This window comes from Vombatus ursinus, unplaced genomic scaffold, assembly GCF_900497805.2.
Source record: "Vombatus ursinus unplaced genomic scaffold, bare-nosed wombat genome assembly UNPS02009205.1, whole genome shotgun sequence".
Taxonomy (NCBI): domain Eukaryota; kingdom Metazoa; phylum Chordata; class Mammalia; order Diprotodontia; family Vombatidae; genus Vombatus; species Vombatus ursinus.
In genome coordinates, this window is record NW_020948983.1 from 63,164,930 (window position 1) to 63,190,991 (window position 26,062).

The window sequence follows — 26,062 nt, forward strand, 5'->3', positions numbered from 1 at the left end:
TTCTATTTGTGGGGCTTTCTTGACAATTCCATTAGGTAGCGTGTAGATTCTTCTGTTCTTGTGGAGTACTAAAACTTCCTTTCATTAGGGAATCTAGTTTGTCTTCAGTTCATTAGGAGCAGTTTCTCATGCTGTGGATGCTGCTAAGATGCTGATGACAAGTCCAAATTCTTAAAACTTTTTGAAGTTCACAAATTCATACTCTGGTCCAGGGAAAGGGAGGAGTATGACTCTTCTCTCTTCCCCCAAACTTCTCTTCATGGTTTAGCTGGAACCACTCTCTCCCTTAGGTTGGCCGGTCACTGACATTTTAGGTCCCCAACTGGCTTACTATTTTACACAAGCCTCACAGGGCATAATGGAATCTCCTTAACCAATCCCCACAATTTTCTCTATAGTAACATTTCATTTCATCCGATAGTCTTTACTCCTTTGAAATTGATTTAAAGCCTTTTAATACCCAGATTAATTACTTTGATTGATTCAGTAGAGGTGTTCTTACCTAAAAAAGGTATTTAGGTATAGCATCTTTTTAGTTATTTTAGGTGGATTGGGTGTGATTGTATCCTCTCTGAGGAGAAGACCTTGGAAGTCTAGCTGAACAATATGTCCTGAAGGGATGCTATGATGTGGGTGAGAGGTGAGTAGAGCATTGTGAAGAATCCATAGGAGAAAAAAAGACTTCAAAGCTTAGCTCTACTGAAAGCATAAGTAGCTTTGGCTATGTGTATTCATTTCATGTGTGCCTCATTACTATTATAGTCTGAATTTAGTCCCAGCCTTCCAATATGTGCTGTTTGGATTAGTGAGAGTATACTGCAGGTTTATGGAGGAAATGTAGCTACTGTTTTTACTCTGCTACCTTAGTAAATGCCTTTGCTAAGAGCTTATTGTGTCTACTGGCTGACTATTAAAGGGAAACACACCAGCCTTATAAGCTACAGTGTTAAGATTGGGAACTCACAGGGTACCCCTAGAATGAAGAAGTAGCCCCAGTCCTCTAGAGATCTAATCTATGAGTTTGAGTACAAAGTGGGGAAGCAGTCCAGATGAGATGCTAAATAAGAAAGAATGAAGGTTGTAACACATAAACTGAAATGTCTAGACAGTTCAACTTATGAACACTCAACTTATAAATGACCTATATAGACATATTTCACTTAATATAAAGAATTATTTGTGGAAAAAATATTATATTAGGGAAAATTATATTATAGGAAACCTTTTGTTCCATAAGAGCAGTGTTATAAAAGTTACAAATGAGCAGAAAGCTATATAATGTTATAGCAGGGCTTTGTGCCTTCAAGGAAGAGTCTGTTCATATATATATATATATATATATATATATATATATATATATAATATTAAAAAAAACATTAGTTTGGCAACCTTAAAAGGAGTTGGCCTGTGCATGAAAAAAACTACTATAGAATTATAAAATGTTATTGCTGAAAGGAACCTTTAAGATCATTTATTCTGGTGCTTCCCAACCCGGTTTCTCCCAGAGATGGTAAAAAAAAATATATAAATTCCCTACTACAGATCACTCTGCCCTCCACAGCCTCAGTACTCAAGGGGCAGAGACTAGGGGAGCAGGGACACCAGAGGTGGGAGGAGCAGAACACAGGGAGAACACAAAAGAGGAGTCACCTTTTGAAGTCTATAGATTTTCTTCACTAAGGGCCTTTGGTAGTCAATGTCTTACAGATGGGGAACCATTTGCTTCTAACTAGCATTTGGGAAAGACTGATCTAATCTAATCCTGCTCCAGTCCAGTGTGGTTGGAGCTCTCTCCACTCCTGCTGTGGAAGTTGTCACCATGGCTTCTAGAGACCCTGACCCCATAGCTTCTCATTCTTGCTTTAGGAACTGCAACAGATGTGTTCATGGCATGCTAAGTTGGGACTCAGATGGCATTTTCCCGTGGAAACAATGCCTCACATTGTTCTTTGGTTCTATACCACTTGAAGTACTATAGTTCAGCTACAACATGGGTTTATAGGCTTTTGTGGGCTGACCTGAGAACTAAAGCACAATTTATGACCTTGTTTCTATGGGAAAAAATGCACTGTGAATTCCAAACAACCATCTTACAAACAACCTTCTGGAACACAATCCATCAATAAGTTGGGGACTGACTGTACTGTTTTTTCAGCTCATGCAGTGTTAAGAGTTGAAATTAATTTCTCAAAAGCTGGAAAATTTGACTGAGAAATATACAGGCTGAGCAAATTCATAATGGAAGAGGGAAAAAAGTTAAATGTGTTAAGAGACATAGTCAAGGGCAAGGAAGCTTTGTTTCCCTCCCAAGATATCTATGAGTAGAAGGACATACAAATAGTGATTTGAGAAGGATTTTAAGACCCAAAGGGTCTAATCCTAATGAATACAGTGGCTAGAAAAAATAGATGGAAAAAGAAGGACAAAGAAGTTGAAAGAGAAATAGTGAAATTAAAGGAGCAAATGATTGAAGTCTGTATGAAAGAATCAAGGTGACAAGGTGAAGACTCTTCAGAGACATGAGTATGTATGCAGTGAGTACATATGTAGTGAGCTCACTGTCCTGAAATCAGACTGTCAATATCTCACTTCAGGGTTCTAGGGGTTGGAGTGTTTCCTCGCTAATGTTTGTGACTGATACCCTCTTTGTGTGCCTCCCATCCCACTGTTAGCCACAAATGACTAATGCCCCAGTTTCATTTAACTAATTAACATCGACGAGCTTTTGCAAAGTGATATCCATATTGATGATAAAACAAAGACAAAGCTAAGAAATTTCTTCCCTCAAGCTCACACTGCCGTATACCACCTTGGTCCCTGAGAATACGAGGCTCAGACTTAGCCCAGTATTGACATGGCATTGATCAAACCAAGTTCACATCCAAATATGGCACTGATGAAGAATGAGTCCTCGTCTTGGCTACTTCACTATCCTAGAGTACAAATGCTGTCCTATAGTGACATAGCTGACACAGTTAGATTATATAGCCTCTATCAAGGACAACCTAATATTTTCTTATTATTATATAATATATAATATATTCTTATTATTTTTGTGGGAGACACCCATGGAGGAGAAGCTGTGTTCTTGATCTATCAAATAAATGTCACCCACCACCCTTTTTAATAAGTAAACAATAAACACAAAGAATCTTGTATTATTCTTGTTTGACCCTTCTGTTATCTATGTGAGCTCTACAGGTAGAAAGAGCAGAATCCCAAAGGTCACTCCTTACTCTTTAGAGCATCAATGCTGGAGCTAAAATATCTGGTATGAACTGAACTAGATTCACAGACTTCAAGTGGCTTGCTCTCCTGATTTTCCTCCAATCCTTTCAACTAAAATGAAAGAGCAAACACTGAATCAGGCCAAGAGCTGAAGTCTATATTCACAGTGCCACGTGTTGCCCATAGATGAGACAAAAGTGTAAGGCTTCTCCCGTTATAGTAGCTTCTCTCATGATAGGTCATCAACCAGAAAGAGGTTGTCTAAAAAAAAAAAAAAAAGAGCGAGAGACCAACCAAGAGAGTGAGTCTGGGCCATCTAAGGCCTTTTGAATCCCTCCACAGCCAGTCAAAGAGGCTCCTTTTCACTGTATGGTTAGTCAACCATAACCAATTATAGAATGTCTACATACATTCCCAAGCTTCTCCAAGGCATTTATATTACACATTATCATGATTCTCTCAGAAGCAGATTCCCCAAACTCTTCCATAAAAGGAATTGCATCAAGGGACTGAATGCTCCTAGGGACTGAGCTCATTGGCCAGTTACTTGTAAAAGGATAAAAAGATGGGGGGATAGATGTGACAAGGACTTGGAACTCTAAGGGAATAATATTGTAGACACATGCTATATGTTACCTTAGATATTATTTAACCCAACTTCCTCATTTTATGTATGAGGAAACTGAGGCCCTAAGACATTAAGTGACTTACCCAAGGTAACACACTTTGTAATAGAGGTGGGATTTGAACCCAGAATCTTAGATTCCATCCCAGTGCTTTTTTCTCTGTGGATCACACTGCTTCCTGAATGAAAATGGATAATAAATAAAATATTAAAATAGATAAGATAATATGATACCACAAGAGACCCTTGAAGAGAAGCTAAGGAAGAGTTAGAATGTACTTCCCCTTTCAGAAATCCTGTTGTTGTTTAGTTATTCCAGTCATATCCAATTCTTTGTGATCCCAACTGGGATTTTCTTGGCAAAGATAACAAAGCGGTTTGTCACTTCCTTCTCCAGCTCATTTTACAGATAAGGAAACTGAAGCAAATGGGGTTAAATGACTTGCCCAGGGTCATACAACTGCTAAATGTCTGAAGCCAGATTTGACTCAGGAAAATGAATCTTCCTGACTCCATGCCCAGAACTCTATCCATTGTGCCACCTAGCTGCCCTCCAGAAACCTAGAAAGTTGCAAATTGAAGGGGTAAAGAGATTACAGAATCATTGAACCTGATTTGGAAGGGACTCAGAGGGCATACACCTGTTTGGCCAAAATTCTCTCTATAGCTTCCCTGGTAATGGTCATCCCAACTTCACAGAGAGACCTTAAGTGAAGGGGGGCTTATTACCAGTTTGGCAAAAATCCCATTCCTTTTATGAAATACTGCAGTCATTAGAAAGTTATTCTTTCCATTAATCTATATCTGTTCCTCAAAGGCTTCTACCCAAGTCTTTCAGTTCTACTTTCCCAAGCACAATAGATGTCAGATGAGTCTTCCTTAAAGGGCACTTCCTTGTCATTCTCTATCTCTTGAACTTATAATGGCCACCCAATTGCTTATCATAGTGTCTAAATAACTGTGCTTGGCATTCAGAGCTTTCTGTCCTCTTCTACTACCTTATCTCTTACTGTTTTCCAATACATAAACTACTCTAACCAGATTATCTCTTCTGTCCTCCTACGATGGAATCTATTACCTATTAAGACACTTCCAGTCCCAGGATTTTAACCTATTGATGCAGTTTTAAAGTGTTGCCTTAAAATTATGACAATAAAAGGTTTCAGATTCTCCATGGAATAGAAAAAAAAATACATTCACCAAAAAAGTAAATAATCTAAAGAAATAATAATGATGTTGAGGGACTCTTTCTAATCTAGGGTTTAACACAAGGTCCTTAAACATAAAGGAGTTTTTACTCTAAGAGTATACAATTCTGTGAATCAGATTGTGAGCATTTGTTTCTAATTGTCTTCAGGCATCTTTACTGTTCTTTCCCAAAGCGGTTGCTTTACCCCCTTGATATAGAGTTTGTAAGTGCCATCTTGTGGGGAAACATATAAAAGTCAGGGAGGTAGGGTGTGAGGGATTCTGGCATCTCTGCTCAGGCCTCAGCCTGGGGCTAGGATTCACCTCTAATCTTGTCACTTCCTCCTGGATGTGATTGCAGCTGTTAGTCCCTGGGCTATTCAGCATCAGAAAGTTGGGATTAAACAGAGCAGAGCAAACAACTTCTGCCCTGGGATAAAAATTCAAATCTGCTTTTTAGAGTCATTCTTTCTTGGTAACTTTCAGAACTCCCTGGCTCTACTGCCTTCTGGTCCTCCACACACACATCTATACTTATTAGACTTCCATACCTGTCCGTTTCTTACTGTTGAGGTGTTCTGCACAGACTTCACCCCTTAGTGACCTAAATCTTTGGTACAAAATGAGAGAATTGTTCGCATTTGGCAGTGTGCTATACTGGTAAGTGTATTGTGTTCTAATCCTGACCTCTGATATTTGTCATTTCCCTTATCTGAGCCTAGATTTCCTTATCTGTAGAATGGGGATAATTCCTGTAGTACTTGTAGCAACTTATCACCTGGGATCATTGTGAAGATTGAAGAGGGTTAATAGATGTAAAGCACTTTGCAAATGTTAATGTACTATTTTGTTGTTGTTGTTGTTCAGTTGTTTTCAGGTGTCTATTTATGATCCTATTTGGGGTTTTCTTGGCAAAGATACTGGAGTGCTTTGTCATTTCCTTCTCCATCTTATTTTACAGATGGAAAACTGAGGCAAACAGGGTAAAGTGACTTGTCCAAGGTCACACAGTTAGTAAGTGTCTGAGGCCTGATTTGAAGTCCCCCTGACTCCAGGGGCAGCCCTTTTATCTGCTGTACCACCTAGCTGCCCTTAAAGTATTATCCATTTGTCTGTCTATCTATCTAATACATAGAAATATACATACACACACCATTGCGTGTATATATGTCAGTTATTACACTGTGTACAGATTTTTCACGTGTATTGTCACATTTGACATTTACAATCATCCTATGAAGTAGAGCACAAATGCTGTCCCCTGCTGACGTGGCTGACATAGTCAGACTACATCACCTCTATCAAGGAAAAGCTGGTATGATCTTATGAGGCACACACATGGAAAAGCAGCAATGTTCTTGCTCTGTCAAGTCAAATGCCACCTCTTCCCCCTTTTAATAAGCAAACAATTAACATGAGAGAATCTTATATTCTCCTTGTATGACCTTTCTGTCATCTGTGTGTGCCCTATAGGTGGCAAGAACACTGAAGTGGGAGTAAGAACACTTTTTTCCAACCCCAGTCCTGCCTTGTAGTATCTTGGTGACGTTGGACCCATCCCTTCTACCACCCTGGGCCTCAGTGTCTTCATCTATAAAATGAGATGGGACTGGATGGTCTCCAAAATCCCTACTGGCTCAAGTCCATGGTCCTATGATCCAAAAAAGTAGTTTATTGGGGAAAATCATCTGTGAAAGCCTGCCTGTTCCATTCTCATCTTTTTTTTTCCATTTTTCTTGATGTGTCATCCCCATAAAGATTTTATAGAGATGAGAAAATAACTCATGGATCAAATAGTAACACCAACCAGAGAGTGAATAGATTTAGAAATTCTTCTAAGGACAAGAGAAGAAATAAGTTTCTTACCTGCTGTCCATTTCATTCCTCTTACCTATGATATAGCATAATTCCTGGCATACAGTAAGTGCTTAATGAATGCTTACATCCTCTCTTCTTTCTTCCTTAAAACATTGTTTTGTTTTTTTTTTCATTTCTCTGGACTAGAGTATCATACATATATATATATATATATTTCCCTTCTCTTTCCTTTTTTTTTTCTCAGCAGGGAAACCTACTCACCTCCTTTATTGCTTCAGCTATTTATAAAATTATTCTTACTATCTTTAAGAAATTTTTATCAGTTGTATTCATTCATTTATTGATTTATTGGGAGTCCCTCTCCTCAGGAAGGTTGAAAGTACAGCAGTCACTCTTGGGCCAGATCCCAGTACTGATGGCCTTGGAAGCTTTAATTTGCTCTGTTTTGCAGACATGGGCTGGTTGAGCCCTCCTTAGGCATCCTGGTGGCCCTCTGCTCCTGACAGCTCCCCATATGGGTGCCAGATTTGTCATGGATAACTGATTAGCTTTAACTCAACTAAGATTTAGAAACCACAAATTCAAGCGACCCACTAGCCTCAGTTTCCTCCAGCATATAGATTATAGGCATATGCTACCATTCCTAGCCTTCTGTCTTATTTATAATGAATTTGAAAAGTTCCCATTTCATAGGATTATAAGACTTTAGAGTTTGGAGGAACACGAGAGGCCATAGGACCACAGAATCATAGCTTTATAGTCAGAAGAGATCTTAGGTCATCTACTCCATCTACCTCATTTTACAAATGAGGAAACTGAGGCCCAGAAAGATCAAATGACTTGCCAGAGATTGCACAGATAGCAAGTAGCAGAGTTAAGACTCAAGCTTGCATTTTATGATCTGAAATTCAGTCTTCTTTCCATTACACCACTTTGAGAAGCATCATTGGTAGATATTAATTATGCTTCATCATGATTGTTGTAGCATTAGTTGAGCAGACTGTTTATTTGACATTTGACATATCTTCTGGTTGGGGCAAAGGGGGAGGAGGCAGACACAATTGTGTATTTGTGTGAAAAGAAGGATGCTAAGTACTGTGAAGGATACAGGAGTTTGATAAGACGTGGTCCCTATCCTTGGGGGAGCTTAAAGTCTTGGTGGGGGGAGTGTGACACATCTATAAGTAACTAATGCAAAATAATACAGCATAAGTGCATAATATATTGTAACCAAAATGATACCTGTGGTTCAAATCAGAGAAATGTCATCATCTACTTGAGAATGGAGGTATTAGGGAAAACTCTGTTGCTGCGCAGATATTTACCTTGGGCTTTACAGGATGGATGGGAATTCAATAGGGAGTTGGGGGATGAAGTGAAAAGAGATTTGTATGTAACAATCTCCTAGGTTTACAGCTAGCTGAATTAAAGGTCTTTTTGACTGTCTTGGATATTATATTCCTTTATCTCATCTCTATTCAGGAGTTTACAATACACACATCCATTTAAAAGTAACCTTCATTGACTTTTACTTAACTCGAATACTTGATGTCTAGTTACTTGTTCAAATGTCTAACATAGCATGTATGAATGCCCCATTATTTCCATTTCAAATGCTTAAGATCCCAATTTCTAAGTTAAAGTAGAAACTTTGGCCCCCTGGCCTGAAATGAGCATCCTTGATTCATAATCCCTACTTCAGCAGGTGAAGGTACCCTCTCACTACGCTACTAGTTAAAAACATTTCTCTCCAGGGCTTCGTTGGTCAGATTTATCAACTTGCTGAGGAGTGTCGTAGTCACAAGCTTTTGTTCTCACCCACCTTTCCTCGCACACAAAGCGCAACATTTTTCCAACAACCCAGTCATACAGCAAAATGGTTTTCTTTCATGAAGCTGAATGAGATATTGAGAACTCATTGCCTTAAACTTGATTAAAACCAGGTTGCTCATTTTTAGTTTCCTTCATTAAGGAAACCAAAATTCCCTTTATCCTGTAGATCAGTTTTGTGCCTTAGATCAATAACTTTGTCACTTTAGTTCTCTTGGAGTGCTGTTTTCAATGCCATTTGTTGTAAGAAAAGCACATCTTGGTGATTAGCACAGATTTGTCTACCACAAGATTCTTTGTTCTAGGACTATCATGGCATCTAGGAGCTGCAATTGAGTTTTAAGAGTGCCTACAGGTCATTTTATAGATGGAAGATACTGAGGCACACAGTGGCAAAGTGAATTGTTGAAAGTCACATAACTACTTAGCAGCAAAACCATACTTGAGCCTACATCTTTTGATTCTTCACTCTACATAAGGCAACTCAACTGACAAAACAAATGTACCCATAGGTGCTATTTATTCAGACTACTTATCTGTAGTTCCTGTGAAACTTAATATACTCAGCTTTGGAGATCATACCCAAGGGCTGAGATGTCTTGTTTGGTCACTGAGTGAGTGCCAAATTGCCTAGCTCACTATATCAAGCCAATTCTGTATCAAAGCATACTATATTTTATATTCCACCTAGCTATCCACCCAGGTCATCTTACCATCTTCCTACAAACCATGCACATACCCTTTCCCTGCCCTCCTTTATCCACCTCTTGCTTGGAGTACAGCAATTAAACTAATCACATACTTTTTAGAATGGGCATGCCAATTTACTGCTCTATAGATCAAGTCAGCCTCCCTGTAACTCCCTAAAACATAATTCCCTTCTCTAGCCACAGCTTCTGTTTATGTCCTCCACCCCAACAGAACATAAGCTCCTTAAGAGCGGAGACTGTCTTACCTTTTGTATTTGTATCCTAGGGCTTAGTACAATGATTGGCCATAGCTAGTACTTAATAATTTTTTTTCCATTTACCATATTTCACCACAGATTTTATGCCAATTTTTTTTGCAAAAAAAAATAACGGGGTGCAACCATTATGTGAAGCTTTAAAAAAAAGTGCCAATATAACTTGTCTTAGTTTCCACCAGTCTGCACCAACTTTTAACTCAATGAAAACTGTCTTTACGCAGCTGTTTCCATTCTGTTCAGCAAAAGCAATCACTTTCAGCTCGAAGCCCTCAGAGTAGTTTTTATTTTTACCCATAATCAGAAAGAAATGCTTTGCACATTAATGCATCGCTGGCAGACGAACTGTACAGTTTAGCTAGCTCGGGAAGATGCAAGTCTTACCATATCACGTGACTTACAGCAGTTTCGCCAGCGCCCGCCTGCTCCCCTTGCACCTTTGCTCTTCATTGGGTTGAGTGACAATACCATTAGTACTTCAGAGCTCTGAACAAACCATGCAAGTTGGCTTTTGGAAGTATACTGACAATGTGCATGGGCTGAGAATTCTAGGCTCTCAGCTTGCAATGTGTGAGAGATAAATGCATATCCATATGTCGCTGGTGAATACGATGCTGCTCTGCTTACCTTTTAAGCAGCATGATGAACAGAATTATGCCATGCGATGATTATGCGATGAAAGGTTATAAACTAATTTTTGGACTGGAAAAAAAAAAACAGCTCGACGATTATCAGTGGCAAGGATTATCAATGAAATACGGTATTCATTTTCGGTGGTGTCAGTTACCATTATATTCTAGTCCATATAGTATAGAATGGGGTAGACGTGGTTGGATAATAGTTCTTGTGAAAAAAATCTGGGGATTCAGGATGACTACAAATTCATTATGAGTCTATAGTGTAATGTGTAAAATGCTAATGTATAAATGTGATCTCAAGCTGCATTAAAGAGACAGAGTGTTCAGAATGAGAGAGATGTAGTTTTGCTGACCTTCTGTACCAGACCATATCTAGAATACTACTGCCTTTTGGGTGCCATACTGGAGATATGACATTTATCAGAATGGGGAGACGTATGGAGTCTATGTAATGTAAGGATTCGTCTCCTGATATGTTTAGTCTGGAGAAGATGTTGAAATGGGTTATAGCATCATAGATTTAGTCAGAAAGAGACACACAGAAACCATCTGGTTCAACTTCCTCATTCTATGAATGAAGAAATAGAGGCCCAGGATGGTTGACTATCTGCTGTTAAGTTGCTGTTGGGTTGTTATCTGTTAGGTTACTGTCTACAGTCACACATATAATAAATATTAGAGGTGGGATTTGAACTCATATCTTGCAACTCCAGAATCAATGCTCTTTCTACTGTACTGTACTTTTGGGCTGTCAGATTGACTAGATTAAAATACCTCCCTTTCTTTGCAGGGCCAGGTTAGGGCCCCTTCTTCCATGACAGTTTTTCCTGATTTCCCTAACTCAGTATGACCTCTCCCTCTTCATATTTCTCACAGCATTTCATCTAGATGTTTCCTTCAACCTTCTCCCATCCTGCCTAACTGTCTAGTTACTTGTCCAAATGTCTAATGTCCTCATTAGACTGTAAGCTCTTTGAAGGGAAACTGTTGTATATGACTTCATCCAAATATAGTGCTTTACACATAGTTGGTGTTTAGTGTATGTATGTATGTATGTATGTGTGTGTATCATGTATATGTATACATGTATATGTGCATACATATATAGCTAATATATTAGCTACATATAATAGCTATATTAATATATATTAACAGCTATTAACAATTACATGTACCTATTAATAACTACCCTATATAAATTATTATATTAATATAAAATATTACATAAATTAACATAAACTATAATGTATATATATGCATATATATAAACATTTTTATAGCACTTACTATATGCCAAACACTTTACAATTATTATCTCTCATTTGATCCTCACAACAAGGGAGGTAAGTGCTATTATTATCCCCATTTTACAGATGAGGAAACTGAGGCAAACAGGGGTCAAGTAATTTACCCAGGGTCACAGAGCTAGTAAGCATCTGGGTTGGATCTGAATTCAGATCTTCCTGACTCCAGGCCAACGCTCCATCCACAGGGTCAGCTAGCTGCATTTTCATGGATATTTTAGAGCTTTTTGCTTTATCATTGTGGGAATTTTCAGGGGAAATTATTTTGTTTTTTATTCTTGACTCATTTGCCTTAACAGAATCATCAGAAGGGGAAAAAATCAATGCATTTCTGTTTTTATGAGCTAGCTCTAGTGGCTGATCTGGTTACTTTATGAAAGATTTGAGTTTGGAAAAGTGCTGTAATTTCAAAATACCTGGTTGAAAGATCAAAGGATTATGAGGTCCAGAATGGACCTCAGAAGATATCTAGTCTGATTTCCATGTTTGACAGATATGAAAATTAATACCTGGAGAATAAGCTGGTCCAGGATCACACAAGTAATAAATGACCAAGCTGGACTTTGAGCCCATATCCCAATCCAGGAAGATCAAAGGTTTTGATATGGAGCCTATACCAGCATGGTCTAGTGGAAAGAACGCTGGATATGCCAACAGACGACCTGGGTTCAGATTCTTAACCCTGCCACTTATTCCCTATGCGATCTGAAGCAAGTCACTTTGGCTCTCCGGGTAAAGTGGACCTCAGTTTCTCCATCTGTAAAACAAGGGTTGGACTAGAACATCTCTGAGGTCCCCTCAGTTAGCAATAGGTCTGTGAGCCTATAACCTTTATGTCCTAGAGAAATTTCACAGCATACATGAGAAAACACTCAGTTGACTACTTATCTCAGGAAAATTCAATACCTCATTTCCCCAGGGTCTGATTCTGTACTTGTGAGGTTTTTTTGTTTTGTTTTGTTTTGTTTTGTTTTGTTTTGTTTTGTTTTTGAGATAACTGAAGCTTATCACTCTAGTATTAGGCTTTATTTCTACTTGTGGTAGAAATCTTTTTTTTTTTGGCCAAGCAATGGGGTTAAGTGACTTGTCCAGGGTCACACAGCTAGTGTATGTTATGTGTCTGAGGCCGGATTTGAACTCAGGTCTTCCTGACTCCAGAGCCGGTACTCTTTCCATTGCGCTACCTAGCTGCCCCAAAATCTTTGTAAAGTACATTAAATACTTCATACTCTTCTCAACTAGGATACAAAAAATTATTTAGCGGCAGCTAGGTGTTACAGTGGCTAGAGCACTGGCCCTGAAGTCAGGAGGACCTGAGTTCAAATTCAGCCTCAGACCAAACACTTACTAGCTGTGTGACCCTGGGCAAGTCACTTAACCCCAATTGCCTAAAAAAAAAAAGGGAAAAAATAGCTTAAAAATAATTTAGAATTTATTTGATGATGCAAAGTTCTCATGAACATCCATTCTCTTTACTATAACAAACAGCATTGTTGTATGGCTGCTTTGGGTTTGTTGTTGTTTTTGTCTCTTTCACTTTCATGTGTCAGCTGCAAGTCTGCTGTCCTTGGATCGATTTGCAATAGTTTATGTTCCAAGAAAGAGAGCCTAAGTGGAAATTGTCATGGGTAGAGTACCAGGAAGCAGGCTTGGGGGCTCTCTGCATCCCATCCCCTGACTCCTACTTCATATTTGTTGCTTCTAAACTTCTGTTCTCTGGCAAAACTGAAAACCCAACCAAGCTCCTTAAGACTTTGAGTGAAAATCAAAAGACCTGCATATGTGCTAGGTCTTTGGAACAGTTATTTATGAAGATGGGGTTGAGTGGTAATGGCAATAGATTTTATGCACTCACCTCCAGGTTCCTTTGGAACCCTTTTCCAGAGAATTAAGCTTCACAGAAATAAGACCTCCAAATAAACTCTGACTGAATCTTAAATAGTTTGCTGTTATTCAGAGAAGCAAGCATCAGATGATAAAATAGTATTTAGTTATTACTTTTATTGGCATTATCGTCATAATTATCATTATGGTAACAGAATCATTCTCAGTACTCAATGAAGTACAAATAGAAATATTTCTGGGATAGCTGTCAGTTCTGCTTTAATTCTTTTATGTTTAGAGCATGGTGAACCATTGCAATGGGTAAAGTAGGTTTTGTAATTGTCTTCCGGACAGTCCTACTAGCAGCAGGAACTCAGGGCTAGTATGTAGGTCTTCCTGTTCACACGTGGATTTGATTTCTTCTTCTCAGTCTCTGTAGTTAAAAAGCTTTTCATTCTACATACTTTGGAGGTCATGAGCATTTGCTATGTCAACATCTATTAAAAATGCTGCTCTTAAATTTTTGTTGGTCAATATTGTCTCTGGGCAATTATGGATAGTGTTTTTATTTATGGGTCTGGAGTCAAAAGACCTGGGTTCAAGTCCTGTTTTTGATATAGTTACAAATTGAATGCCTTCAGAAACATTATATAACCTCACTGGGCCTCAGTTTCCTATTCTGTAAAATGAAGCAGATGGACTAGGCGGCCTCTATGTCCCTTCTTGGTCCTCTGATTCCATGATTCCTGTCAAACTTATTTGTTGAATTTGTAAGGATGTAGATCTAAAGTATTAATGAAAAATAGTCAGCTTTTAATGTATAACTATTGCCACTTAATTATATTTTTCTAGGTATTTAGTAGGTGGTATACAGTGTGTTATAGTCTGCAGTGATAAGTTGCACAATTTTTTCTTTTTCCAAATCTGCATCTGTCCTGAAGTCCAAGCTCCAGAGGAATGGACTTTGTTTTCTGACCGCAATTAAAAGATCAGATTTTGCTATCTTGAAGCCCTTAGTTTCTTTAAATAAATTAGCTTGATCCAGCCATTTGTTCAAAGTTTCTTTGTCATATTATTAGTGGGGAATGTGAGGAGGTCACCCAAGGAGGCCATTTGGGTTCCATTCCTGAATCTTAATTTTTCATATGTTTTATCTAGTAGTAAAACAATAACAGTTGTGTTTGGCAAATCAAGAAATATATATCTATTATAAGCCTTTAATATTGCACTGAGATGTGATGACTATTATTATTCTTATTATTAAAGCTTTCACTTACAAGTCCTGTGTTCATCCCACCACTCCATGGTGTAGAGACAAAACTGATTGTCTCCATCATTACTCTTAGTCTTCCTTTAGTTCTTTACACTTGGATAATCTCTCCAAGGTGAGAGAATTGTTGCTTTGGGGGGAATATTTGGGGCTAGTAGAGGGTGGGCTGTGTTTGAGGTACTACAAATAGATTAGTTCAATTCCAAATGAAATTAAGATAATCAATTTAGAAGTGATGCCAGAAGTAGCCTTGTGAAGTAAAAAATAACAACTATTAATATCATCATCAATCATCATTTGCATCATCATTATCATTATTATTATATGTCATAGGTCCGGACCTATGATTTCACTGATAGGGGGAGCTCCTGGTGAGGAAATTCCCTTTGTAAGTGAAGATTCACAGCTGTTTTGCAACTTACAGTCTTTGAGAGATGACGGGGGTAGGCTAAGAGGAGAAAGGATTTGAACTCAGTTCTTCTGATTCCCAAAGTTGGCTCTCTATCCCTATAGCTTATTGCCTCTCTTTATTATTGTTGTTATCAATTCTCAAAGCACCAATATACTCTTATGAACCTGGTTTGTTAGGTTTCATTCTGTTGCAGTTATACTAGCAGCAGTAATAGCAGTAGCACTGTTATTCCTTCCACATCACGAGGGTTAGGGGCGTGGTTCTCCCACAATCTGGAAAATCCACGTGAAATTTTTTGGCCTTCCATTCATACCAGAGAAGAAGTCTGAGTTATTATGGTACTAAAAGATAAAATATGTTTATGTTATACAGTACTCTACACATATTTTATGTATTTCTGAATTTCTAAACTTTTTCTGTGTCATCTGCTGGCCTCCAAGGGTCATCTGTGGCTTCTGCAAAACTCCAAAAAAATTTCCATTTAATTTCTTATGCCAACCCACAATATATCAAAGCAGCAATGGGAAAAGTTACAATGTAGAAGGGATAACTGTAGTAGTGATGGTGGTGGTAGTGGTGATGGTATTGGTAGTGGTAGTGTTAGTAATAGTATTTACATGGTGCTTTATAATTATAAAAATACTACATATATTTTCTCATTTGATCCCCATAGTAATTCTATGAAAATAGGTAGTGTAGTTTTATTTTGATGAGATGAGAAAACTACATCTCAGAAGAGGGAAGTAATTTGCCACAGTTGTAGAACCAAATCATATAACTCTCAATCCAGTGTTCTTCCCACTGGGCCATGTTGCTTCAGGCTACCACAAATAAAATTTTCTGCATCTTGGTGTTTCAACCAATTAGTTACTATAACATTTCAAATAATCTGAACTTAATGAAAGGTGGGAAGATATATCTATTTATACTGAGTAAAGAAAGTAGAACCAGAACAATAAACTCAATAATGTAAATGAAAACAACGTAAAAATAAAAAGGCAACTAAGCTCAAATTAATTGTAACAAACAGTCTTGATTCAGGAAGAGATATGATAAAATTGCCCATTCCTCTGCTCAGTAGAGAAGTGGGGGCTATAAATGTAGCACGTTAGATATGACTTCAGGTATGGCAGCTGTGTCAATCAGTTTTGCTGAAAAGTTTTTCTTCATTACAAGGTAAGGAGAGATATTGGGAAATAATTATGAGGTATTAATAAAGGCATTCATAAATCTTTTTTAATTGCATTTCCTTCCCACTGCTATGATCATGTGGTAGCAGAGGTAAATTACTTTACCTGTTTAGGTCATCAATCCTCTTGACTGGAGATTTTGATTCTCATGTGTTTGTTTCAGCACTGAAACGTTGACATCTGCTTTCCATTTGAGAATTCATCTCTTTCCAAGCCTGGCATTAGACCCATCCTGTTGTATACACAGCTCTGAGTTCCTGCAAAGCTCACCACTGTATATTTCATCCAGATTGCTTCTCCCTTCTCTCTGGAGATTTCATGGAAGTTAATTTTGGCACACAATTGGGTGTAATTCTTGCTCAATTTCTCCAGTGTTAACTTGCAACTTGTAAAGATTTTCCCAAAGCATGTTGCAAAAATTTTTAGAAGAATACTGAAGATCTCTGGCTGATAGCCAGGCCTAGTCTGATAGGTTTTATTTCAGACAGAAATTACTCTTTTGAACTGCAGTTGCATGATGATACCTGGGAAATATATTTTTCCTCTTTTATTTTTTATTTGGTGTCTTGGAACCATGGGGAAGGTAGGAAGAAGGAAGAGAATTTACCTGCAGATTTTCTGTGATAATACTAATAGGTTACATATGTATTGAAGACTTCACAGTATATGAAGGGCTTTCATATACATTATCTCACATGGTACTCAGAACCATCCAGTGAGGTAGGAAAGGAAAGTGTTCAATCCTTTCTGAGGTTCAGAGAATTGAAATAACTTACCCAAGGCATCACAGTCAATAGCAGAACCAAGACTGGAATCGAGAGCCGTTCACTCCGAACCCAATATTCTTTCTACTACTCCATGGTGTATAGGCAAGATTGTTTTCCTCCATTGTAACTCTTAGCTTTCCCTTAATTCTATATACTTTTAGAATCTCTCCAAGATAAAAAAAAAATTACCTCGGAGGGGATATTTTGGGCAAGAGGAGCACCAGCTGTTTTTTGGGATACTATAAATGACTCAATTCCAAATTAAATTAATACATTTGGAAGTGGTGCTAAGACCAGCCTCATGGAATCAAATGCTTCATTGTCTAGCTGCTGGAATCAAAAACTACAAGTCAGGTAATCTAGAGTCTGTGCCCACTTTGGCTGTACATAATTTGGCTAGAAATGGCATTGTTTGTTTTCAGACCCAGCCTTTGTTTCCCACTTTGAAATTATGAATAGGACTATGGAATGCATGCTCAGCTGCCATCTTGCCATCAAAGCCTCATGAGGTTTTTTTTTTTCCCTCAGCCATTTCAATATTTATTCAGTGATAGAATTGAGATAAGAATCAGGGTGTCCTAATTCACAGTCCAATGCCCTTAACAACACCTCACTGCTTCTTCTATCAAATATTAGGTTTGCTGACCGTATCAAGGATACAGTGCTCTATCTGCTAGGCCATGCTGCTTCTCAGGCATGGGATAAACAGGTATTACTTGAATGCAATAGACTATATAAAAGTAATATATGAGAAAAAGGCACACACATTTTTCTAACTTGTTATGGTGTTGGGAAGAAGGAAGGAAGAAAGAAAACAAGCATTTATTAAGTGCCAGGTACTGTGCTAAGTGCTTTACAAATATTTTTTCATTTGATCCTCACAAGTACTCTGAGAGGTGGGTATTATTATTATTATCCCCATTTTACAATTGAGGAAACTAAAGCAAACAGAGATTAAATGACTTGCTCAGGGTCAGAAACATCTAGTAAATACTTAGTAGAAAATAAGACCTTAAAAAACAAAATTGGCCAAATGGAAAAACAGGTACAAAAAGCTCATTGAAGAAAATAATTCTTCAAAAATTAGAATTGGGCAAGTAGAAGCTAATGACTCCCTAAAACATAAAGAAACAATAGAAAAAAGTCAAAAGAATAAAAAAAGAAGAAACTGTGAAATATGTCATCAGAAACACTGTATGGTAGCTGTTGTTCAGTAGATCAGTCATGACTGACTCTTCGTGACCCCATATGGGGTTTGTTTGGCAAAGATACTGGAATGGTTTACCATTTCCTTCTCCAGTGGATTAGGCAAACAGAGGTTAAGTGATGTGCTCAGGGTCACAGTGTCTGATACTAGATTTGAACTCAGGTCTCCCTGACTCCTGACCCAGAGCTCTATCCACTGAGCCACCTAACTACTTCCATATGATAGTAGGCATGACACACACTGACTCTGGAGTCAGAGATACTGCTTCAAATCCTGCTTCTGACCTGTGTGACTATGAACAAATCACTCTCTAAGCCTCTCTAAGCCTCGCTTTCTCATCTGGAAAATGAAGGTTTGGACTCGAGGACCTTTGAAGTCCCTTCCGGTTCCAGATGTATGATTATCTGATTCCATGTGCATAGAAAGTCAACATGGTGTTATGGGAAGAATGCTTCCTTAGTGTCAGAAGATCTTGGTTTAAATCCTTGGTCAGACAATTAGTAAAGTTGTATAAACTTGGAAATGGTGCCTTTACTCTCTGAGCTGCTATTTCCATACTTGTAAAATAAGGGCATCAGACTAGGTGATTTCTCTTTTTCAACCTCCCCATTCTTTCAAATCCCATGCTTGCTACCTACTGGCTGGGTTGACCAAAGGTAAATAGCGTACCCTCTCTGAGCCTCAATTTCCTCCTCTAGAAAATATAATAATACTTGTGCCACCTGCTTATGGGGTTGTTGAGAAGAATGTTTATATACTGTTAAGCAGATGCTAAACATGATTTGTTGTTCTTCTCAAAAGAAAGCAAAGAATCATAGGCTTGAAACTGGAAGGGACCTTAGAGGTCTTTGAATCTAGTCCTCTCCTTTTACAGATGCAAAAAGTGAGGCTATGAGTGATTAAGTGACCTTTCTGAGGTCAGAATGTTAGGAAGGCGGAGAGATCATTTGAACCATTGACTCCCAACTCATTACAAATCCTGTCCCACTATACCACGTGATGGTAAAACATGCTCTCTTGCTGACACTGTGATGAATTATTTAGCACATTCAGGCACTTGGTCTTTATGGATTGAGAGCCAGTCTTTTTAATTTCATGCCTTTTTAATAGTTTCAGCTCATGAATTATCAGAGGTTATATTCTTAATGTTATATGTCTCAATTGCTCCTTGTGCATAGGATGGAATAACTTGAATTTAGGCCCTAAGATTCCATGCAACATTAAAGATTGTATATACTGACTGAGTATGCCTCATTGACCATCAGGCAGGAATCACCTTGGTTCTATTTCTGCCTTGTTCCATCAGTGTTAGATTTATTCTTTTGTTGGATTCTGAGATAGCATGACATAGTAGTTAGGACTTGGAGTCAGGAAGACCTGGATTCCAATCCTGTGTCTGACTCTTACTGACTAGATGACCCCTGGACAAGTCGTTGGACCTCTTCCAGCCTCAGTTTCCTCCACTGTAAAATGTAGAAAATACTGCCTGCAGTTCTTTGTGGGGCTGTTGTGAATCTGAAATGAAATAATCTGTGTGAATTGCTTAGCAAATCTTAAAAAGCAATGCATGCTTAAAGAGAAAAGAAAAGCATGAAGGTTGACAATTATTTATAGAAAATGTCAATTGCTTGCCTTCTCAAAATGTGCATGGAGCAGGGGAGAAATTTTTGAGAGAAGGGAAAATACACAAGTAAATGTGTTATTTTAGAAGAAAAAGTGGATGTGGGATGAACATATTGGTATGGAATGGTGGTGTTTCTATTTCTGTCAAAAAATAATGTTTTACAGAGAGATTGCTAGGAGAGCTATCCTAGTTATCACTAGCGGACAAATGTCCGTTCACAAATGTGGAAGCAATAAGATAGATGTGTTGTGCGTATAAAAAGAAATTAAACATTAGGCATGGAATAAACACTGGATGCCTTTCTGCATGATGCAGCTTGATTTTTGGTCTCTGACACCTGAAACTCTTAACATAGAGACCCTCCATTGTTTAAGGGAATCAGAGAACTCAAGTTAGTTTGCTGAGTGCATTGCTGCTGAAATTTGATTTGAGAATGTTCTCAGACTTTGAATAAGAGAGTAGTTTATATGGTATTGGGCCAACTCCTGAAAAATGATTGATTTGAACAAAGGTCACTGAGTTCTGATTCCAGAGTTTAATGTTTTTGGTGTGGGGTTATTTTTGGCTTCAGAATTACATGAAAAGCAAGAAGTATGTGAAGGATAGAGAAAAGAAAAAAAATTATCTTTTTGCTAGAATTAGTGGTTCAAAATTTCATTAGGAAAGAGATGCAGGAAGTTTCATGATTCTTCTTAAGTGCTAATTATAAGTCAGTACAGACTCAATTATTTAGGGCAGACAACTCTTTGCTATTCAGAAACTGACTTTAGTCTATAGATTTATTCAAGGACCTGAAGGCATTTTGCTGCAGTAGAAAGAAGATTTGGAATCAGGTTACCTGGGTTCTAATCCTAGCCTGAATAACAACTACTGTGAAGTGATCAGGGCTGTCTTCCAGGGAACTAAAACTTAGAGGGTGCTGACAACCCCACTGATCCTTCTGCAGTTTAGGAACCAGAGCTTATCACCTACTTATCCATGGTGAGTAGTTAAAATAGAAAGCTCCAGGGGCAGCTTCCCAGGTTGCCAATCTCACACACGTTAGGTGACCTACCCCTTGGCCCAACTTTGACTTCATGATTCATGCCATTTACCAGGAGTACATAAATTGCTAGTTTTGACTCTGAACCTCACTTTTTCCACTTACTATAGGTGTGGCCCTAGACAAGTCACTTTGTCTCCATCTCAGCATCCTTGTTTGTAAAATACAAATCAGGTTAGGTGACCCCTTATGTTCCTTTGAGCCCTACATCTTCTGTTGCTATGCTTTTTCTTTACCCTCTGGCATCTAGAAAAGTGACATCAAGCCTTTGGTGTGGGCTGGTGTGGATATAAGAAGATCAGCTCTGCAGAGACATAGTTGCCAGAGTAATTCAAACCTCAAACACTTATTGACCTTAATTCCTTGAACAAGTAGACCCATCCCTTGTGAATGTCTTCTCATTGTGTCCTCTTTAATACAAACTATTTGAGTATATATGTGTATACTCATATATATATATACATATATATATAAGTATAATATGTGTGTATACACACACACACACATAATGTTCGTATGTTAAATGTTAGTTCCAAAGGGATTGTTTTCATTGAAATTTCAAAATCACTCAAGTCCCCACTCTTCCCTGCCCTCATATCTGGTCTTATGGGGACCTGTGGTGAGGAGGAATAAAAAGAAGCATGAGACAGATTGCCACTGGGGATGTTGAATGGATCGAGAGAGTGATGGAGATAAAGGGGCATTGAGATTTAGCTGCCGTTGAGAACTTTTTAATTCATTGTGTCTTTCAAGCCCCATGATCTCCTTTCCCCCTCCGTCAATGAATGAACTTGATATTGTGGGAAAGTGTATATGATAACTACAAACGTCCTTCTTTTCCTTCCTCTTTGCAGACTATTGGCTGTGATGACTACCTAGGCTCTGACAAGGTCGTAGATAAATGTGGTATCTGTGGAGGAGACAACACAGGCTGTCAGATTGTGTCAGGAGTGTTTAAGCACACCCTCACCAGCCTGGGCTATCACCGTGTTGTTGAAATCCCACAAGGAGCCACAAAAATTAACATCACTGAGATGTACAAAAGCAACAATTATTTGGGTAAGTTTATTCTTTTTTTTCTTCCTCCCGGGGAGATGATCTATTGCCTAATGGTGTACCCATCCAAGAAGCACAAGAAGTATATAGTAGCATTCAAAGGAGTCATAAGAACACACTCATCTGTCTCAATTTTGAATGTATATTTTTGTCTCTCTGGGCAGCAAGCAGTAACTTAAGAGCTACCACTTAGCATCTCCATCTTAAATTCTCCCCTTGGATGGATGATGTTTAAAAAAAAAAAAAAACCTCATGTAGCAAGCATATGTGAAACATCGATATATTTAAACCAGCCCTCCTTTGTTTTGAGAGACATAGTTAAGGAATTGAATATCTGCATAAATCATTTCCCCACCCTGAGTAAGTAAGGGAGACTGAATAACTAAGGAAACTTCTAGTCTGATGGTTTGGGATTTGGGGGAGAATAGCTAATGATCTTTTCCTTCATTTCCTTGGGCTCTGGAAGATGGATTGATTTTTTTTTCTTCCTATTTCTGCTTTGGCTGCCTATGACATCAAGTCTTTAGGCAGAAGTCAACAAAACCACTGTAGAGCAGGTTTGGGAAATACCTCAGATGTTGAGAGTATATGCTCACAAAATTACCTACAGATGAGATCCTTGCCTAATACTTCAGGGCACATGGACTAAAGAGTTTGAATGCAAACAAAGCAAACCAACCCATAATGGAAAGTATTTAGGTTGATTAACTATGTATGGGGACTTATACATAAATTATGAAATGCAACAACTCTCAAGCAATGTCCTACAACTACTGACAATGCTTACACATAGCCTCATTGTGGTTATCACCCATCTCTTTTTCTTTTTCTTTTTTTGCTACTAGCTCATTTACTTATTCATCCTCTCATCCTAGATTCTAACGCAATCAAGGAATGTGTTCTAATTTTCATAAATAAAATTGTAACATTTCTCTCATTAATCAGTTAGCTTTGTACCCTCATCCAGTATATTTCATATTATTTAAAAGTACTTATCTGAACAAGACATAATAGAAAGAGCAGTGGTTAGAAATTAGAAGATTTGACTGAATTAATAAATAAAGGAAGTAATGGCTGAATGAAAAAGTATTTATTAAATATTTATGTGCCAAACTCTGTGTGAAGTGCTGGATATAAAAGTACAAAAGCAAGACAGCTTTGTCCTCAAGAAACTTATAGTCTAACAGGGGGAAACAAAATATGTAGTGGAATAGTGGTCAAGGAAAGGTATTTTATTCTGGGAAACCAGTGGCTGATGAGTAAAAGTTATAGGGCATTAAATTGACATGCCCATTTTCAAAAGCAATGATAGTTTTGTTTTTATGATGGCTAGAGCAAAAGGTAGACCTGAGGTGGTGGAAAGAGAGAGTGTGGAAAGCACTCTTTATTTTCCATTAATGGTTCTGCTTGGTTTCAATTCCACAAACATCATTCCTCCCCCAAAATACGCCCATCACCAAAAATCCCATCATCATTCAGATTGACTAAACTTTTAATACTCAATACTTTCTCAGGATCCTCAGTTACTTCTTTACCTCCTCTAATGGGAGAGAGGAGCAGTAAATTTCTCCCAAAGCCTTCCTTTACAGAAGGCTTAGATTTTTCCAGGTAGCTCTCTATTTTCTATCAGCAGCTTTGACTGGTTTTGATTCTACAAACATCATGAACAGGTAACCCATAGTGTCTTTATCCCCCTACTTTTCAGATTCCTTTTGTGTATTGTTTTTATCCATTAGATTGTAAGCTCCTTGAGGGCAAGGACTGTGTTTCTTTTTCTTATTTTTATCGCCAGCTCTTAGCACAGTGCTTGGCACGTAATAGGTGCTTATTGGCCGACTGATAGTATGTGTGGTAGTAGTTCAGAAGATAACTAGGGTAAATGATCATGGTTAGCCTGAATCTAATGAGACAGAATATGGTCTCATCTATCAGGATAGTTTGTCCACAGAGTCCATAGTTCCTTCTTCTTGACACAGTCTTTTCCTCCAGAGGAGGCTTAAAAAGCTGCTTTGGGAGCTTAGAAAATGGCCAATCTGGCTCTGATACTTGCTAGTTATATGACTGAGCAAATCTATACCCCTCAGCGTTCCTATCTATTAGCTTAGGGAGTTGAAGCAGCTAGGTGGCACAGTGGATAGAGCGCTGGGCTTACAATCATAAAGACTCATCTTTCTGAATTCAAATCCAGCCTCATTCACTTACTAGCTGGGTGAGCCTGGTCAAATCACTTAACCCTGTTTGCTTCAGTTTCCTCATTGATAAAATGGACTGGGGAAGGGAATGGTGAAACCACTCTAGCATCTCCTAAGAAAACCCCAAAATGGGGTCGTAAAGAGTTGGACATGACTGAAATGACTGAACAACTATAACAACAAATCTAGCATACCTTCCAACTCCAATATTCTGTGATTTTTGTGATAAAATGTTCATGTGGTCTTTGATCCTACTGAGTGTCTAAGTGAGACCTCCAAAAGCTCAGTTGACACCCAAAGGAAACTGAGGCCCAGCAACAACTTGAGAGTCAGAAATGCTGCATCTCTAGGTGCCAGGGGACCATAGATATTTAATACCAAGCCATTTTCTGTAGTCTTTGAGAGACAATGTGGATAGAGCACTAAACGTGAAGTCAGAAAGATCTAGGTTCAAATCCTAACTCTGATACTTACTGTGTGTGTGACTTTGGGCAAGTCACCTAACAACTTTGTCTGTGCTTCACTTTCTTTCCCCTGTAAAATGATGAGGTTGCACTAGATAACCTCTAAGTTGTCTTCTGACTCTAAATCTGTAATCTACACCACGTAGACATGGAACCAGAGAAGATCTCACTTTCTTATACTAAGGGGATGGAAACTCTCCCATGTACACATGAGGAACAAATGGTCAAATTAAAATGGTGGGTTCAACTTATTTTGGCTAACTTTCAGGTCACCAATTTAGTCTTTGGTCTATTTTTCCTGGTTTGAATGTGATAACTGATGAAAGAAAGTAGTTTTTTTCATTTTTTTTAAAACCCTTCCATAAACCTCCAGAATGTGTGTAATGATAAGTGATCAAATATTTATAAACATCCCATCTCCTGAGGTAGAAAATAAATGGAGTGTAATTGTATACAAAAATTCCACCAAATTATGCAACCTCTTGGTTGCTTTGTGTTTGTTTTTTGGTAACATTTCCTTGGCAAGAAAGGTTGACTCTGCCCTTTCATCAACTTCTGAGGTTGTTGTTTGAAGCCAGAATTAATATTATGAGGTATCCATCTGGAGTGACCCTTGTTACAAGGTATATCCCAAAGAAACAACTTTCCTGTCTCCTCCACCACCACTTTAAATTATTGTTCTGTTTTGTTTTTCCTACAAATGTCTCTGTAGGACTGTTGCTACTTTTTCCTGAGTCTTGAAATGTCAGTGAGGGAAATGCTTCATCCAACTCCCCTTTATCAGTTTCAAGATGTTTACTTTTAATTCTGTAAAGTCCTGTGGATTTCAGAGTTGTCACACATATTACTAAGAAAGCTAATTTGGTCCCTTGTTCGTTCCCACTATGGAGAATGATTCCCATCAGGAAAAATAGACTAAAAACTAAATTGGTGACCTGAAAGACTTCCTATGGCTCCCAAGGTAGGATTTCCATTATATTCTAAGGGTCTTAGAAAATCCACTCACAACTTCCTTGGCCTCCTGGGAGTCCATCAGAATCAGCTTTGTGTCTACATGGCTATTGTAGACCTCTAAGAGTTAGTCCAGAATGAGACCTGGCTTCATTGATTTCCAAGTGTTACAGGCAGGGTATCATTTTCCTGGATATTATATGAGGGTATAATAAATGTTTCACTTTCTCCCTTTGATGGCCTGTGAGATTGGTCAGTTATCATTTCAGCTTCTGAGGTGAGCTACCACATTTTTGACTATGGGGAGACAGTGTGATGCTGCAGAAAAACCTGGATATTAAATCAGAGAAGTGGATTCTAATTACTCAAATACACTGGTAGCCTTGAGCAGGTCAATTTCCTTCTCTGGGTCTCAGTTTCCACAAAATTAAATAAAATTTCCATTCTACCTCTAAATCTATGATCCTT

General features: G+C 38.2%; 1 protein-coding gene across 4 annotated transcripts in view; it reads left to right on the forward strand.

Annotated features, from left to right (window-relative positions):
* The window catches only part of THSD4 (thrombospondin type 1 domain containing 4), an 865,877-nt gene that overhangs the window by 698,127 nt on the left and 141,688 nt on the right, over window positions 1–26,062 (forward strand). For all 4 annotated transcript variants that reach the window (XM_027852227.1, XM_027852225.1, XM_027852228.1 and 1 more), the window contains one exon: window positions 21,786–21,990. In XM_027852227.1, coding sequence (XP_027708028.1) covers window positions 21,786–21,990 — 205 coding nt within the window. The remainder of the gene's footprint in view (window positions 1–21,785; window positions 21,991–26,062) is intronic.